The sequence below is a fragment of the Rhodnius prolixus genome, unplaced genomic scaffold (assembly GCF_049639745.1).
Source record: "Rhodnius prolixus isolate KJV_2025 unplaced genomic scaffold, Rpr scaffold_3, whole genome shotgun sequence".
Taxonomy (NCBI): Eukaryota; Metazoa; Arthropoda; class Insecta; order Hemiptera; family Reduviidae; genus Rhodnius; species Rhodnius prolixus.
In genome coordinates this window covers 21,639,416-21,657,923 of record NW_027411603.1, presented here as the reverse complement: position 1 = coordinate 21,657,923, position 18,508 = coordinate 21,639,416, and the positions used below count along the sequence as shown (strand labels likewise).

The 18,508-nt window shown below is 32.7% G+C and overlaps 1 protein-coding gene across 1 annotated transcript in view; it reads right to left on the bottom strand.

Annotated features, from left to right (window-relative positions):
• Positions 1-18,508, bottom strand: part of Myo95E (Myosin 95E) — a 189,442-nt gene that overhangs the window by 15,393 nt on the left and 155,541 nt on the right. The window contains exons 2-7 of the mRNA XM_074125260.1: positions 15,797-15,920; positions 5,621-5,736; positions 4,278-4,501; positions 1,953-1,999; positions 1,812-1,875; positions 834-847 (exon numbers count right to left, since the gene is read on the bottom strand). Coding sequence (XP_073981361.1) covers positions 834-847; positions 1,812-1,875; positions 1,953-1,999; positions 4,278-4,501; positions 5,621-5,736; positions 15,797-15,907 — 576 coding nt within the window. The 5' untranslated portion in view covers positions 15,908-15,920. The remainder of the gene's footprint in view (positions 1-833; positions 848-1,811; positions 1,876-1,952; positions 2,000-4,277; positions 4,502-5,620; positions 5,737-15,796; positions 15,921-18,508) is intronic.

Sequence of the window (18,508 nt, the reverse complement as noted above, 5' to 3'; positions counted from 1 at the left end):
CTCAAGGATAAAGTTCAAAACAGGGCAGGAGAAAGTCAATTACATAAGTGTTTTGACTGATTATTGTCTAACAGACTGATGAATTTTAAAATTTCACCTTATTTTGACCTGTCTGTCTATAATGAAAGGTCAGAAATCTTAGAAAAACATTAAAAAGTTCTTGCCACGTTTTTTTGAAAAAATAATAAACCATTTTTTTAATGATGCCAAGTCCAAGAGTTGTAAAAAAAAAAAAAAAAAAACCCTGGGAGGAAACGGCAGGCAGTAAGTCCCAACCCTCTTACCAAACCAAAATCCATTCTTAACGTTTAATAGTTCTTTGTCCTAGATTTTGAGTAGTCACATTCTCGATATTCTTGATTGAAATCTTGATGATATTAAGTCTCTAAAATAGAGGTAAATAAGGACCCTATATTCTGGCGGAGTAGGTTACGATTAGCTGCTTTCTTCCAGGCATAATAATGATAATTATTTTGGAGTATACTGATTATTTTGATTATTTAACTTACAAAAATATATCACAGGTTTAAGAGTTTAGCTTATTTGTTTGTTAAGTTTTGAAACCTGGTTTGTTGGTGATATTGGATCAATGGCTAAGACGATACGAGGTTGTATAAGGCACCTCTGCAAAATAAGAACACACATTCTCGCTAGTACATTTGGGAAATCGAGAAAAATGGGATATCGGATCTATACCCAACAAACCAGAGTTCAAAAGATAAATATTAAACATCAAGCTTAAACAAAAACCTTTAAAAGCTTTGCAAACATTCTCAATAATAAGACATAATTATATAAATAGAGTATAAACACTAACAGTAGAATGCAATTACCTTTTCTAAGAGATCTGGTAGCATGCAAAGAAAGTTTTCTCATTAAAAAAAGTTTTTAGTAATTATACAAATGAAGATTTTCTTTATCACAAATAGTATTTTTTGCATTTTTGTAGCTTTTCATTATAGTATTGAGGCCGCGCAGTTATGGATAATCAGAATTTGAAAGATCATAAAAAATAAAAATAAGAACGTAGTGTAATGTATTTACAGGTTTGAGAAATTAAATGGTTTTTTATAATTTGTGGAGACCCAAAAAAATAAATAAATAAAATAAATAGTGGGCCAATACTATAATGCTCTCTTGTTAAAAGAGATCCAGTTTGGATCGTTGAACCGTATGAACTGTTACCAAGATCCTATCCAGAAGAAGACACCTAGAATATTTTTCTGCCTTAGAATTAATAAGGTTATTTTCTTTAGCAAGTTGGAAGATGATAAAGATTTACTGGCGACAAGGTTTAGGAGCCAGAAACAGGTTATGACAGTGAGAACATCCTCAACTCCTGTCAGAAAGAGTAGTGACCACAACCACAGAAATATGATCAAGGGAGAGAAATCAGGGAGAGATGAACTTAGAAAGCAAGATAACTCTCCTCTACCGCTGTATGGCTGCTATGTTCAATAGAAGGAGGAAGGTAGGTCACTGCATGTTAGTAAGCTTTACTAATAGCAAATTATAGTTCAGATGGTTGCTACTAATGCAATTACATTAAGCCGCTCCGCAATGTCTTCGAATAATTTCAAGAATAACAAAGGAATTTAAGCAAAAAAATATACACTGAGTTGGTTTATAGCGTTATTTCCTAAATGCCAAACATTGCTAGAATTAGTGTTCACACTTCAGTAGAGGACCCCCTAACATTTAGCGCATTATGTAGTACGTTATTGTAATCTCTTCCGTTGCTAAAGTTCCTCTCTGCCAAAGTTTTAACTTGGCGTTACATTTAAGTCAGAAAGTTATGATTAATGACTTACAGTGTGTGATAGTACCTCCTAAAGGATCTCCTTTATAATCGAACTCCAGTTCCAAATATCTCCCCTGTGAATAAACATAATATTTAATAGAGATCTCGGGACTATTCGTAACAATTTTTTGTCTACTTAATAAGAACTTACATATCTTGAGGAGTTATCATTTCTCGCAGTCTTTGCATTACCAAAAGCTGTAACAAACAATAAATGTCTAATTTAGTATTGGTAAAAAATTAAGGAAGTTATTATTATAATTCATTAAGTAAAAACAGGCCAATTAAGGCTGGCTTCAGACCATAATTGCTTTTTTGGAGAGATTAAGGAAATTTCCATACTGAGAAATGATGGTAAATAAGGGAATTACTGATATGAAAATTACTAATAAATGGAACGAACACGGCCAGGCACGTACTGTCTGTAATTTAAGGCAATCGATGGACTTTATGAAGTAAAAATTCATTAAAAACTTTGCCAGTGTGATAAATAAATAAATTATATTTAGAATTTTGATCCTCGTCTTTACCATTTTTTAAGGGAGTAAAAAACACTAAGAATGCATTTATTTAAGCATTTCCTTAACAGGTTAAATCTTAGAATAAACTGAGCTTATGTTCAATAATGAACCTTATGATAAGGCGTCACTTATCTGATGTGGTCTATGCTGCTAACTCTCTAGCATGTAATTAGTATAAACTAATCTATTTATAATATAAATAAAATATTCTATAATTAAAAGAAAAAGCAACACAGATTCTAGATATTATAAATTTCAGGCAGATATACTAATTAACTCATAAAGAGAATGCTGTTTGGATAGTATGTACGGAGACACAAATTTTGGGCATAACAAACACATTCGGACAATGAAAATAAAAGTAAGGAACAAATATACCTTCCTAACCTGGAAAATTGGAAAATAATCAAGCTTAAAACATAATTTTGTCGGATAATCATAAAAATGCTTTTTTCATATGTGTTCATTAAAAGAAAAACAATAAAAAACTAATTCAATACATTTTAAGGTATAAAATACCGTTTGACGATATATATTTTTTTTTATATGATGCATATTATGCCGTTGAAGAAACTTTTGACTACATACATATGTAATATTAGAGTAGAATAAACTTGTCTTCACAGAGATCACTGGTTATTCTCATAGTCACGAAGAATTTCTGCATTCGCACATTTTAACAAAAGAATCGTTGGTTGAATTACGAGTAAGCGTTTTGTCGTTGCGGTAATGGCATTACAGGAGGTTTTTTAGTATTTTATTTGCTTTAAGACAGTCAGCTAAGAAAATTAGTAATAATGATGAGTTTCTCTCTTTTTAATACTTGAAGGAATTATTTCCAAGTTTCTTACTTTTGTTGAATATTCCACATAAAAAGTTTATTTTCTTATCAATTAATGGAGAAGCCAGGTAAATTGCAAACATACTAGTCCAAACTGTATACATTGAGTCTCGTTGTATTCAAAGTGGGATGTACTTCAACCCACCATCACCAATGAAAAGACTTCTCTTTAAAGTGGACGTTCTAGTTCGCGGTATGTTTTACAAATAGACATATTTTAGGTGGTTAATTTATCAGTTTCAGTTAAAGCTTCAAAGAGAAATATTTCTGAAAATATTTAATCAATTCGAAACCTATATATTTAATCTATACAATATATTTAGAAGAAATTTGAGGAGATATTTTTGTGAAAAACATTGGTCTTAATGTTATATAGGGAATGAATTACACTAAAATGGCACGTTAGAGAAGTACACTTTTCAAGATGTGCGCTTAATCAAATTTTTAAAGGAAAAAATAGACATTGTAAATGTGTAAATGAGGACAACCAAGTCAAAATAATCGAAGAGATCGTTAATCATATTTTTATCAGACAGAGAAATCGTCTGTTTTTTTTTTTTGAAACGTGAGATCTTACTTTTTTTTTACAATTGTACGCAAATTGAAACGGATATAAAATATTTAGTTTCATACCATCAGACTGAAGGATTGATTAACTGATTAGGCGCACTTAATCACTGGAAGCGCAAAATAAAATGAATATTCTGAATGTTATAAACGACTTACTCAAAACATAAATAAACAAATAAGTTTAACTACATATTTTTACTAAAATTCTTCTAAAAAAAAAATAATAAAGTACTCTGCAGTTGTACTAAATTAAGTTACTAAAGGAACCAGTGGGCAGTGAGAAAATTTTACTACCAATTAAATAAACATCATTGGGCGTTATTTGTGATCGACTACCCCAGGTCTAAACTGTTGAATGTTTAATTACCTCTAACAAAAGACAACGTAAAAATTGAACAATAATAATGTGTATACCCACAAATGCGAGTCCAGAAAAAAATTGCTATTAAACTTCTGTTCTATTCATTTAAAATCTGTATATAATAGAATAAAAAGCTACAAGTTTTAATCTACAAAATGTAATTTCACTAGCTGGTTTTCTTGCCTTGAAGAACTGGAGTTACATGTAAAAGACGTTCTCTAATGGACATGGCGTCTTTGGCTGGGGAATATGGATGAGAAGGAATATTATGTACGTGACCTGCTAAAAATTGCAGTACTAAATTAGCGGCTTCGGTTTTTCCAGAACCACTCTCACCGGTCACAATTACACACTGGTCTTCGTTACGGTCTCTTAACCAACGATATGAAGACCCTGCCACAGCGAATCTGTAACATACAAAAGAAATTAGCAACGCCTTACTGAGAATATCAAATAAATTAAATGATTTCGTTTGGAAAGTATTTGGAGCACTAACTGATTGCTGATCAGGTGTAGCCAGAGCTTTGGAAGAGGCGTAAGCTCCCTCGGCAAAGCTGTACGAGAAGCGGACCTAGTTTTGGCTCTTCGCTCTAACAGGAGTCTGCCACTGCCATTGTCAGGCAACTCAGTGAGGTACCTGATGGGCCCAAGGCGAAGGAAGAAGTGGATGGAGTTTAATAGAGGGTTGACATTTCGGTAAGCCAATAGGCTAGCTCAGGCGTAACTAGTCCAATAAGTTACATCATTATATTGCTACGAAGGAATTAATTCCAGGTCATCTTCAGTCAGTCAGCCTTAGAAGTTCATAAAATCCCCTCAAGCATGATGTGAGATTACTTAAAAATCCTGACGAGAATTAATAGCAGAATATCGGTGTACAGAGCATTGAGGCTTCATGGCACGGTTCTATGCATTGCTTAAGGGATCTTAGCCTTTTTTCTTTTTGTAATATGCCTTGTTATTGGGGCCATCAAAGAGTGGGTGCATAGTCAGTCGCAGAAGTCGCAGGAAGAAACCCCGAGGCCAGAAGCAAGCATAAAATTTATCAGCAGTTAAACAGCCCAAACTTACTGCGACAATTCTCCAACAAGACAGGCCGGCTATTGTATAGAATCACACGAAATACATGCATCGCATGGGCCTTACGACAGTTCATTTAAGTAGGCTACGTTAAGATGAAGAAGAAACGATACTTGCACTTGGCTCAGGGTCTTGTTCTTCATACTTAGTCCAGGAGTATCTCACCAGGATGAAGTCAACTCTAATTAAAAAGTTAGTACGGAAAATCGAATAGATCCTTTGGGTCGAGATGGCGTAAGCTTTGTGACCAACCTTCGAATTTAATCTATCTTTTATTTAATACAGACCTCCAGAAATTAAAAAACATTTAAAAGAAAGAAGTTTGCTAAAATACTAATAGGTATTTTGAGTGAAGCAATTTCATTTTATTTCACCGTTGATTAAGCGTTTTTTAAAACATTTATTAAAGAGCTTAATGCACTTCAAATGTATGAGACACTACTTACATGTGTGGTGGGAGTTGGAATGGTCCTTTGGTGCGATATTGGTGCACAAGTTCTGGCGTGTAAACGGCTAGCTGCTTGTATGGGTTAATTGAGACCAACACGTTACCAATATATGTCTGTGAACACATAGGAAATTATTAATTTTTTTTTTTTTGTACAAGTAACTTCAATTATCTGGTAGCTCAATAAAGTTCAATACAGATGACTCAAAGAATTGCACTAATCTCTAGCTTCAGCTTAATAAGAAATTGAAATTAATGAGTGAAAATTACTGAGAGGTAATCATCAGTAAGTCATTTTACTGTTACTTAAAAATTTGATGCGAATACTGAATCACACGACTTTTTAAATCTTTAGACCAATTGAAATAATTATTGAGTTCACAATGACTTTTTAAATCTTTTGACCAATTGAAATAATTAATGAGTTCACAATAAGACAATCAAACATCTATAAAGAGCAAAATATAAGCAGACATACTTTCTACTAAAAACTGTCTATGAAACAAGTAATAACAAAGGCCAAGAAAAGGTACGAATCCAGTATCTAGCTTTGCATGTAACTTTGATACTCTGCGCTCCAAACAAATAGATTTCAACAATCATAACGATTCCAACCGTAATCTTTCGAAAAAATAATTAAGACAAAAAGTATTTATAAAAAAGAGTTGTAAGTTTTGTGTTTATGTATACATATTTCTGTCTGAAGAAGAAGGAGTATTGTCCGGATATCTTTCTCGATGTTAAACAAGTCTTTGATCAAGTATGGCAGCTAGGTGTCTCTGGAAACTCAATTGCATATTCATTCACTCACTTCTTGTAGTCCGATTTGTCTGACCACTTCTTACAAGTTCAAATCTGAATATCTTATTCAGCTAGTTATAAGGCTGAAGCGAGCCTTCTGCTAGATAGCAACTTAGGATCCATTTTATATGAAATATAACAAGCAAACCAATCCGTGCAGCAATAGTATTCATAATCGCAGATTTACGGTTTTATATACTATCTCCTCACCTTGATCAAGTAATATTGCACACAGAACATTCAATCTCATCTCCCTTGTGGAAAGGTTATATCTTTGATTTAATCTCTTGTTTAATAATAAACAATTTAAATATACTTCTACGCTAAAACCTATGCACGGCATAGAACTGTGGGTTTCAACAAAACACTCTAATCTTTAAAAGAAATATTACAATGTTTTGTACATTGACACTTTGTGAATTTATTATTATTATTATTATTTTGTACATATTTATATTATAATAAAGATTTTTTCTGAGAAAGAATCTTTAAAGAATTCTAACTCTTCATTCTAAAACTCTCCGCAGCATCGTTAACGCTTCATTTTATTGTTTGATCTGGTAATTAAAAATGCCGTAAAATGACTTACAGAGTGATATCCCAGCGCAATTTCTCCCATTAGTTAATGAGTGAGCTGTAGTGTTAATATTTTTCATGTTAATTGGTTTCAAATACAATTTATACATATATTTAAAACTAACTAGTTTAATAATTTAAAGAAAACTACTGCACTTATAACTTTTGATTCATTGTTTTTGTCTAATTTCTTGAATCACCCCCCATCAAAAACGAAGAAGAAGAAAGAATCTTTAGATCAAAAGAAAAAAGAAAGAAAATATTTGATTTATTAAAGAACACTTGTAGAAAAAAGTAAGTACAAATTTTATTATAAATACACTTAACAAAACCATTTATTTTAAACTAGCTTATTAATAAGCAGTGGAAGATAGATTAACACTCAAAATTGAGATACGATAGTGACCAGCACAGTAGCTATCATTGAAGCGAATATATCTGCATAGATAATATAATGTTCCCGGCACTTCCTTGTATTAGCATCCTGTTCACATTGATTTGGTGTGACCTATCGTGTGTTTTGATTAAAGGTAATTTTATTTACATTAATATAAAACTCATTGAGGATTGCAGAAGAAACAGAATTTTCACGAAAACCGAAAAGTTAGGTAAAAATTAAAATTCATTTTTTATGATTACGTATGATCCGCACTACCATTAATTGATTTAAAATAATAATAATCTGACCTGTTTTCTAATAAGGAAGTAACTCCTGACATCTGCTCAACACAACAATCAATACTAAACCAAAATATTTTTTGCAGTTACTTGATGTATTTATAAAATAGCACCATTGTACAGTTTCTAATAATGCATTTGTTTTTAGAATATAGAATTCCTCTAACAATTATTCTTCCCATCGAAAAGTCCAATATTTTCTATTAGTGAACTTCCTCCTTTAACTAGGATGGAAAGGAAAGTTGAGGATTTCACTGATGCTAGTTTATAAAGCAGACAAATTATCTGCAGAGTTTCAAAGGATAACATAAACAATCAGTTGCTGAATTTTCAACTAGAGATAGTGTTTTGTCAAATAACAAAAGCGATGGCAAGGCAAATCTAGTAAAAGAAACAAAAGTTAAACTAAATTTAGCCTTGCATTTGCATTCGAAAGTAAGGAAAACTTTAATTTTATTTTTTTTATTTTTATTATTTATTTATTTATTGCCTGAACATATAAAAATACAAAAGGCAAGTCAAAATAATTCGTCTTTATAATACAAAATAGTAAACAAAAATTTTAAATGACTGTGATATATGTAATTTACGAAAACTGAATCAACACTGAACTTTAACCTGACAATAATACTGTTCACCTCAGTTCGAAATCGCCAGGTCCCCAGTTCACCTCAGAGAATTCATTTACACAGTAAAAACAGTTGGATATTACAAATAAACAGTTGGATGTTACAAATTTTGTACAAATGCACGATTATAACTTAATTAATGCACATAAACTGAAAACTATGTAATGTTCTTTCTATGAAACATCTATTGGCCAAAATATTGGAACAAAATCAGGTTTTTACTTTCTATTTCTCTCGGTAATCTAAAACAAAAATGGCCACCCTATTTTTTTATTCTGGAGGAAAATTTGTAGTGTTTGAATTGAAAAGGTCTGTCTTTGTGGTTTGTGCACTGATAATAGTCCTTAGATTTATTTTCAAGAAAACAATTTACAATTATTGTGCTCTAAGTTCCCTTGGTCTTTAGTTGTCTTCGTTGGATATTTTCTTAGTTGTTATATTCTGTAGCTCAAACTCTCCCTAAGGGAATGAAGATGCAGCCCATTTGAAGTATAGAAACAGCCTTCATTCTATGTAATACATTTACGTTCCGATTTTTGATGTAAATAAGCAAACTTACCTAAAAAGTTAAAGGTAATTAAATTACAAAGAACTGTTTTGTTTATTCTGTTACTACAGCCTAACCTAAATTTGGACGGTAAATGGAAAACGTCCAAGTTAAACACAGAAGAGAAATATTATGTTCTCCGGTAAGAGTCGCAGGCCCATACTGATCTTGCAGTAAATGAGTTGTACTACAAATGATAAGCGGATAACTACATTAAAAGCCAAGATTGAATCAAAGCTCATTCATAGACCATCTGTTGATGTGACTTGATTTTTCATTCAAAATACTAATGAGGCCACAAAACCAACGAAAAAAATATGCATTTCAACATAATAATTAGCAATTATTTGCAGCAGGTACTCTCTTTTAATGCTAACATCTTTATTTCGCTAGATAATTCATTGGATGAGGCGCCCGCCAAAAATCGAAGGTTTTCCAAAGTACTTGCTATTAAACATCAGGTGATGTTCATTTTCATCAGGAGAGCAACAAAAGGATGTCAACGAAGGTACAGGTGGGTAGTGGCTATGATGTACTTGTTGGGTGTTCAGACTCGATAACAGAAGCCTATGAATGACTGAGAAACAGAGATTTATCTTCTTTTTACTGAGAATAAAAATAAATTGTAGAAGAAATCCTATCAAAAACAAGGGAGAAAATTTAAAAATCTTCACCTAGAGGCTCAAAATTTTATTTTTGGGTGTGTTCACTTTACTAGGATCCTCGCTAAATAATGAGAATTATGCGCGAAACGAAACAGAATTCTGAATTTAAGTCGACTGCTCTCAGAACACAAAAGTAGACAGCTTAAAACGATTAAATGACCGATTTTAATGTAGCGTACTGGTGCATTATCGCCACCATCTCTAATTGATTGAAGGTAAAAGAAAAGTAAGAATTTATTGATTGTGAATGAAGAAGGAAGAAATGTAAGAACAACACTGAGTGCAAAATTTTTTGTTAAGAATCGGGAATATTGGAATAATAATATGTAGAAAGGATATGCCAGAGTATCACGCGCAAAAAGTAGTTGTTTTTTTTGCGTACATGGTTGAAATTAGATGAAGGGGTAGACCGTCGAAGGATGTTGCTGTGAAGGATATCGGGGTAAGAAAGTAGCAAGGAGTTTCAAGACACAGAACCAAAGGGATCTCTGATTCGTAAGTAATGTTGGCCCACAACTCCCCAAGTGAGTGGGACATGTTCTCGTGAAGCGTTGACAATGGACATCCTTGAAATGTTACCACTTAAAACAATAAACCTCAAGTTTCTTATCTACAATGAAACAAAAACAGTGTACTTCTCTTGTATTGTACAAGGGAGGAAAGGGTGTGAACAAGAACTAGAGCATGAAGGCAATCAACATTAACAATTGTTTTATAGTAGTAAGTGAAGCTGTGGATGTTTGGATTCTTGAATATATGAAGATGGAGGAACAATAGATAAATAAGAGGAAGAGATAAAGAAAAAAGGGAAAGAGCAACACCGTTCAATGTATGAAAATCAAGAAATGGGCGGCCAAACACTCCAAAAGCACCGCATGGCAGCTGCTGTGGCATGAAATGGGCGCGGCAATTCTGCGGTTTTACTACAGGCTGGTAAGGTCAAATGATGCCCCAAGGATCTGGGTCGCTCGGCTGGGAGTGAGCCAAAATATGTTGAAATAGTATCGACCAATGATATTCGTAGTATACAAAGCAAAAAAAAGATCCCTTCGAAGTATTTAAATCAGTCGCCTTACTAAATTGTTAACATAAATTGATATCTTAACACAAATTTTAAAATCAAGGACAAAAATATACTAAAACTTCATTTTATGAACATTTATCTGTATAAAATATATCGTTCACTGCAAAATTTATGAATGTAAACATCAAACTTATACATACATATGTAGCAGAACAACACAGCAAATAAGTCATTTCCCTGAAAATAAACAAAACGGCGACAAAAACTTACAATAATTTACTATAAAAGTAGAAATTATTACAGTAAGATCAATTTAACATCGCTGATATGCAATATTTCAGTTGTTAACTTTAACCAACCTTGAGGTTATTATTTACTGCGCTGTTACTGTTTCATATTAGTTTGATGTTTTTTCACACATAAATTTTTAAAAGAACGAAATAGTTTTTTAGTGCAGAATTTGAAAACTTTATTAAAAGCGATACTGCTTACAACAAGTTGGAAATATAAAAGAAAAACTGTACACAAATAACTTATTCATAACATTTTCTTCACTGAAGCGAGCTAAAGTTAGATCATAGCAGAGACTTCCCTATGCTTGGCATGAGTGAAAATCATACATAAAGACACAGTTGCATAAAAGGCAATAAAATATAAACTAGTTAACAAATTCAAAGATTTTTCTTGTTTGTTTAAAGAACCCAGACGTACAAAAGGATAAAAGGATCCAGCCTAAAGGATGGCAGAAGGCAGGATCAGTATGAATATAAGAATAAGACCATTTTTTGTGGTTGCTTAATTCAAAGAGGCAAACACAAGTGGTGCTGTTCAGTGCTAAATGAAATGTTCATAGTCACTGAAACAGGTTCCAATGAATTCAAACCAGCTACGTTTAATCTTCATCTCACGAAGAGTCTGCATCAAGGGTTCTACTTTTGCGCTGCTATAGTTGGTTGCCCAGGCTGGCAGGAAGTAAGAGTAAGATGGCAGAACCTATTCGACCTGGACCCTTGATGAGGAAAAGGTCTTTAACCTTCAGAAAAAACAGAAAAGTGAGCCAAACGCTCACCTGTACGGATGCGTTGTAATAAATCCCAGTTAGCCAATGCTAACCAATAGCTCACAGCACAAAAGCAAAACCTAACGCTCACAATTAGGCTTGAAAGCCGTCTGGAAAATCGCCACTGTTTAGCTCAATGTCGTGGATCCAGATTGAAGAAGTAAACTTCTTCTTTGCTAATTAATAGCAAAGAACGTGAAGCAGTATCTCGTTCTCTGTCCAGCAAAACATACCCTCGACCATATACGCCCGGTCGGTAGAACCACTAAGATGCACTGAAGCATCATGGCCATCCATGGCTTTGCAAATGTGCCTCTAACTTTTGCGAAAGTCTTCAAATGAACTAATCAGTGTTATTTCACTACCAGGCTTCAAATTCCATGCTGACCAAGAATAATTAAGGATAATATTAAATAATATAGTTTTCTTCAATTTTATTCTTAATCTAGGTGTAACACCTAGATGTTATATATATGTAATATAAAAAAGATAAAGATATGCATATTTTTATGGCAGCTAATTATTAAAGTATTTTACTACAAGTGCTCAATTTAAGGGACTACATAAAATTATGATTGAGAAATGAATAATCATTGTTGAATATCTATTAGTACGTAATAACTGTGTAATTTGTGCTCTCGAATACTTCTGTAAGACGAATTGAAGATTCAAATTTCAACAGTTACCAACACTAACTTTGTCTTTTTCTATTTTAATTTGCATGATTACTCAGAATAAACAGATAATAATGATCAATCTGAAGAATTGATTGGAATAAAATCAAAATAATGTGCCTATTGATTATGAAGATGTACTGAACATTTTATCAAAATTTTAACAAAAAATTATCACGAATAAACTGGCCAGCACAAGGAACATCTAATAAATTCTAACAAATATTAATGAAAAGTTAAAGCAGTAAAATTACTTAAATGATATAAAATTTGAATAAAACACATAACCTTTTGGCGTTTAATAATCCCTTATTCTTAGCATTTTAAACTGTCAAGTTTTTGATAAAGAGATTTCACAACTAAGCTACAAATTCAATGCTGACCAAATGAACTTGAAAACTGATTTCGTCACAGTCCTGAGCACGTACAGAAGGTTTCTCGGTCCAAGAGTGGTTTACTAGATTGTTCCCGGGCCAATTCGTCTCTCCCCTCTTTTCATTGTCCACATACCTCGCATGCTATGGCATCCAGCTTATTAGAACCATTACTGAATGCAGCCCTACACAGTTAAGAGTTGTCATGGTAGGCGCTGATGGCCGTAATGGCTGCCTTTTAGTTAGAATAAAGATAAAGTTTTTGGGAAAGACGCAGGGAATGTTAGTTGGAGATCCTGGCTCGAGACACGTGAATATAATCATTGATAGCTGTCCTACGTTCACTACCATCTGAGCGACTAGGGTCACTTTAGGCATCCTTATGAGGAAGTACTAGCATTGGCCGTGGTAATAATTGCTCGGTGAAGGTAAGTTTGCTCTTATTGGGCCAACCTGAGGGCCTATAGAGCTCGTGACATCTCATACCTCACCTAGGAGTCTCTTTAAAAGTTCACAAAAATAAAACAGAAGTGAAGAGGTAAGTTCTAATTGTTGGAGCCAAAATAGATGGCCAATAATTTACCGCCACCTATTTTACCCTTCTTTGTACAACTAATTTTACATCATTCAAGGAATGAAGATTTAGAATTACTTAATAGTTGAATAATGATTATACAGCTATAAATTCTTTATTCCACAACATTGCCAGCAAGTGTTTAAAAGAAATAAACAGGAATAACTCCCAATTGATATCAATCTTATACAATTTGTTTGTTCAAACTACAAAATGGTGTAGATGTATACCCATGGGTACATGTGACCAAAACAGCACACCAGCAAAACTGGCAATAACAAAAGTTTCTGAATTATATCAGATTATTCTCACACTGTAGAATTCCAGACGAAAAGATTTAGAGACCATGTATACACTTTTCAACAGCAGTTTATATTGAAATCGCTTGGCTCCTTTCATTGATTGTACATGGATGATTTGATTTTAGTATAAAATTATTTGGAAGTTTTAACAATTTTTGTTATGATTGATTAAATATCATTTAATCTGGATACAAGTGAATTAATTTTTTTAATTTGTTTATATTCCTGGTAAAACTATTGCTGCTTTACATTTATCCAACATGAACGTAACAATCTTATGACTTAATACGAACGCGTCTTAGCTAATTCTATCTCTTTTCAAATAATATCACAGACCCTTTAATCCTCCGTTTCCATTCCAGATAATCTCCCCTGACGACAGAGGTGACAGGCTATATAAAGTGTCAACAGTGAAATAGTGGTAGTGTTTGGCTTTGTTCACTGAAATGGAGTGTGGAGTGTCACCATTGGGTGATTTCTCCTTCGCTGTATTTTATATATCAGTCTATTTGCTAGCTAATGGAACCGCTAGCAAAACACTATTTGTGAATAAATAAAAATATATGTGTATTTACATTAATAAACTAAAAATATGGACAATTTTATACATAGACAAGAGTTTATAAAAAAAAAATCGTTAAAGAGATTCACTCTTTTGGACAAGTATATTTCTTCATACATAGAATTTAAGCAACATATTGAACTGTAATATTACATAGTCAAGAGCAAATCTATTAAAGAAATATGGATTTTATTTCAACATTCACACTTTCTTCCTTGGGAGATATAAAATAGAACACACCTAGAAATTAAACAAAATGGAACGGTATTTACACAATTGGAAACCACAAAACGAAAAGAATCGAATATCCACAATACTATAATCGACTTAGTTCATTTACATATAAACAAATAAAAATGAACGAATTTAACACTGCATTGCCAATCCGGAGTCAATTTCACTCCAAAGAAAAAATAGGAATGGTCTCTGTTTCCTTACATTTCATAGCTATCCCGAAATGCTCTTAAATATGCTATCCCCACTCTCTCACCATTTGATAGTCACGAGCTGAAGACCATGTAATTCTTAGTTTCTTTTTGCAGATTAGTTTACTCGAATCATAAGAGTCATTTTGACTCCAGACTGCCGTTACACGTAAATATATCGGAGTCATTTCGACTCCTGATTGGTTATATGAGTAGATTTTCTATTATTATCTTGACTCCAGGTTAATGCCTAAATGCAAAAAAAAAAAGCCTCATTCTAGAATTGATTTTCTGCCCGAATTGCAGCAAAAAAACTTGCAGCGAATTGGGTAATTACCGATCCGTGTCAACAGCGCACAGTAATTGAAAAAATAGTGAATGTAATTAAAATAATGAAAATGTCCCTGATCAGAAGGCAGTCAATCAGCATTCTAGAAAATACTGCGATCCAAAGTTGAAGTTAATTCTTTCTGCGAGAAAAGTTAAAGCCGATTTGTGGACAAAATTTGTTTTTTCGTTCTTAATTCCTATTCTTTCTCATCCTTTAATGCAAATTTTATTATTAAAATTGAAATCAATGTAAAAAAATATAAAAATAAATTATGGAGTCAATATGACTCGACATTGGCAATAACTGACTAAGTTCGAGCATTGGCAATGCAGTGTTAAGTATAGATAAAAAAATAATGTAACCTTATTTAAATGAGGTAAAATTGTGGCCCAATTCAATCATAATAATGACTAAAGCCAGAATTATAATAAGTGAAAGTTATAATAATAACAGGAAATGGCAATAATCTTTCTTCTTCTTTGGATATTGAATTAGTCACCTAAAACGATAAATAATCACCATACGAGTATTTACTTTTCGAAAACAGTTTACCCTATGAAGCAATGCAAGTCCTCTTCCCTTGAGTAATTAATTATATGAAATTACATTTAAGTGATTCACTAAAAAATTTTGTTTTCAAATCTAACTAAAACAAACAAAAAATGGTGTATCTCAGTGATGAATTCAGCATTTTAGTTAGGTTTCTATTCAACTGAATGCTAATCGCAAAATTGTAATTATAACTATTACTTTGTAAGGACAAGGTGAACATCGGATGGATGAGCGAGTCTGTAAACGTTCTCAAGTATCAGAAAAATAAAATGAAATTGCATAATCTGTAAATAAATCTTTGCTATTTCTGATAATGCTGGGTAATAAATCATAAATTTAGCTTAGAGAGGATTACCTAAACGACTTGTTCCAAATGTTATAAAAGTATACTGTTACTAACATATATATGATCCCTCTTGAATCTCTGATGAAGGTTAGTTATAAAAGTCTCTTCGGATAGAGGGTCCAGCAGCACAGAGTCCCAGGCTCCTACCTCTTGCTCGCCATCCATTACACCCTTCTTCCTGAAATCACATTTAAAATAAAAACCAGTTCTCTTGCAGGTTTCTTACAAAAAAAAAAATTGTTTAAAGAATAGGACAAAAATTATCATATAAGAGTTGAGAAAATTCATTTTACTTTGAGAAGAGCACGTATCGTACTTCTTCGATTGTGCGCTTTCTATATTTAAGGATAAGTAAATTTATCTTTCGCGGTCAAATTCCGAATTTTCAATACTTTTTTTGGGATTTAAAAAGATTTCTTGGAGGGCACTTTTCTCAGAGTACGAAGCAGCTTTGAGCTAAATCGATTAGTGCCAAAGTTATGTCAAAACAAAACCAAAGAAAAAGGTTTGCAATTTCTAAATGTCCCAATATTGTCGCAATGATTACATTCTTTTTTTCCCATTTTCCCTAGAATAATAACTCACAATGTTGACAAACCTGGATTTTGAACACTGAAGCAATTCATGAACTGGTAACATTATGAATAAGGAAAGACGTATTTCATACAAATAATCAGAAGTGGTAGAAGGAGAAATGCAAAAGGAGATATAGCAGTAAGGAAATTAAAAGGAAGTGGAAATTGGCTAACCACACAACAAGTGGGCATGACAGATGGACAGAAAGGATTTTAGTATAAACGCGGTAGGAGTAGGAAAAGATAGAAGAAGATATGGAGAAATCCAATTGTGACTAGGGTGATACAATGTGGAAAACCTAAGAGGCCTCCAGGCTTGGGAAGCCACTGACCCCAGCGTAGTGTGAGAATAGAGTGGCACAATATGGCTGTAGTTATGCGTGAGATATGTTGCAACGAATTCCAGTGACTGTCTACCATTCTATAAGCAATTCCGTTTGTTGGTATTATCTTAAAACTGAGAAGAAAGGAGATTTGTGTAAATGAATCAATAAAGGACATTAAGAGCAAATCATTTAACCTCAGCTTAAGTGATTCTATGTAGAGAGAGAAATATAAACAAATTTCTGTAAGAAGCCTAAAATTGCAGCTTGCAATCTGCATTTAAATGCCATGAAAATTTATAAGATAACAGGGAAATTTCTTAATCAAACTAGGAGCAATATAACTGGTAGTTTTATGGATGCATTGCGTTCCAAAATTCTGTTCCTTCAGTAAACACAGCATTTGAAATATAATGGCAAAATATTTTGTTAAAAACTATGAAAAGAGATTCAAATAAAAGTATAAGGGATTATTGTAAGTCGAAATAAATATTACAGCTAGTTTGAAGTAAATCACATACCTAATAATTTTCTAACTTTTTTACACGTTCATAGGCACATTAATTCTTAATTTTAATTCTTAATACGGGAAGTAATTAACTTGTGAAAGGAGGTTTGTTATTATTTATTCAAAATAAGTAAAAAGGGCAAATAAAAGACATGAAAATGTCAGAATAATTATCATTATAATGTAAAATATTCCAAATGTCAACTGTATTAAGTCAGCCTTCCCGTATTTTGAAAGTGTAACTACAATACAATAAAGGCAGAAAAGTTATCTTTTAAAATAACAATCGATTTGGAGTTTGTTCAATCATTTTTTATCGATTCAATAAAATTCTTACACAAATTCATACACAATCGAAAAATGGCTTAAACTAACACCAAATTTCTTTATTAAAAAAAAAGAATACTTGGCGATTTATTGGCGGAAAGTGTTGCCCTAGAATAGTGGTTTTTGCTTTCTTTACTGTTAACACAAAACATTTTTATCTCCTAGCAAGTATTACGCTCAAATTTTTTCAGGAGATATCGTCCTTAGTTGCTGTATAATTAAAGTGTTTACAGATCAAGAAATATAAGTGGTTTTCTGTTTAGAGTGAATACTAGAATTTTTGATTTCTTTTAATTTGTCTTGATCACTTTTATTTACTACTGTCGTGGGTCAAGAATATTTAGGTGATTTTTGCAGGGCACGACTTGTATTCACTCGATAGTATCATCGGGAAAGGTAAAGGTGATTTGATGGGTAAGAAAATAAGGATTTTTTTTTAACATTTTCAAAAGTAAAATGTCTTTAAAGAAGTAGAATTAGTACAAAAAAAATAAATAAACTTTTTTCCCTGTAATCTATGCAAAGCATTTGCCCATATTTTGCAGAAGATACTTTACTGTGTAGAAAAAAGTAAGAGTTAGTTTGAATGGCTGAGAAGAAAAGGACTAAAGGATGGCGTGATTCCTGTGATAGAGCAGAGTGCGGCGGTGTGCATTCATTCTTAAAAAGAGGTTGGAGGTAGTAGGAATTATGTAAATGTATTCAAACTAGGATACGAAGGGTGCAGCCTGCAGGAAATACTCAAACAGCCAGCCTTGAATAGGGCCAACGACAAACTAGCTACCTTCTATTTCCTAGAACTTGTGGGAAGGCTTTACTATCTAGTAACATGCGTCTCAGTTCATCATGGTAGTTACTCGAGTCACGTCCTTTATGATTGCTATCATCTGCACACATGTTCGATTTTTGGCAAGCAGTAAAAGTCAAATTTCATTATTATTCCCTAAGTATTTACGTAGATCTACTCTTTATTCTCTAACGATTGCTACTTTCAAATCATGATAACTATGCCAGTGTTTCCCAATCTTTTTCT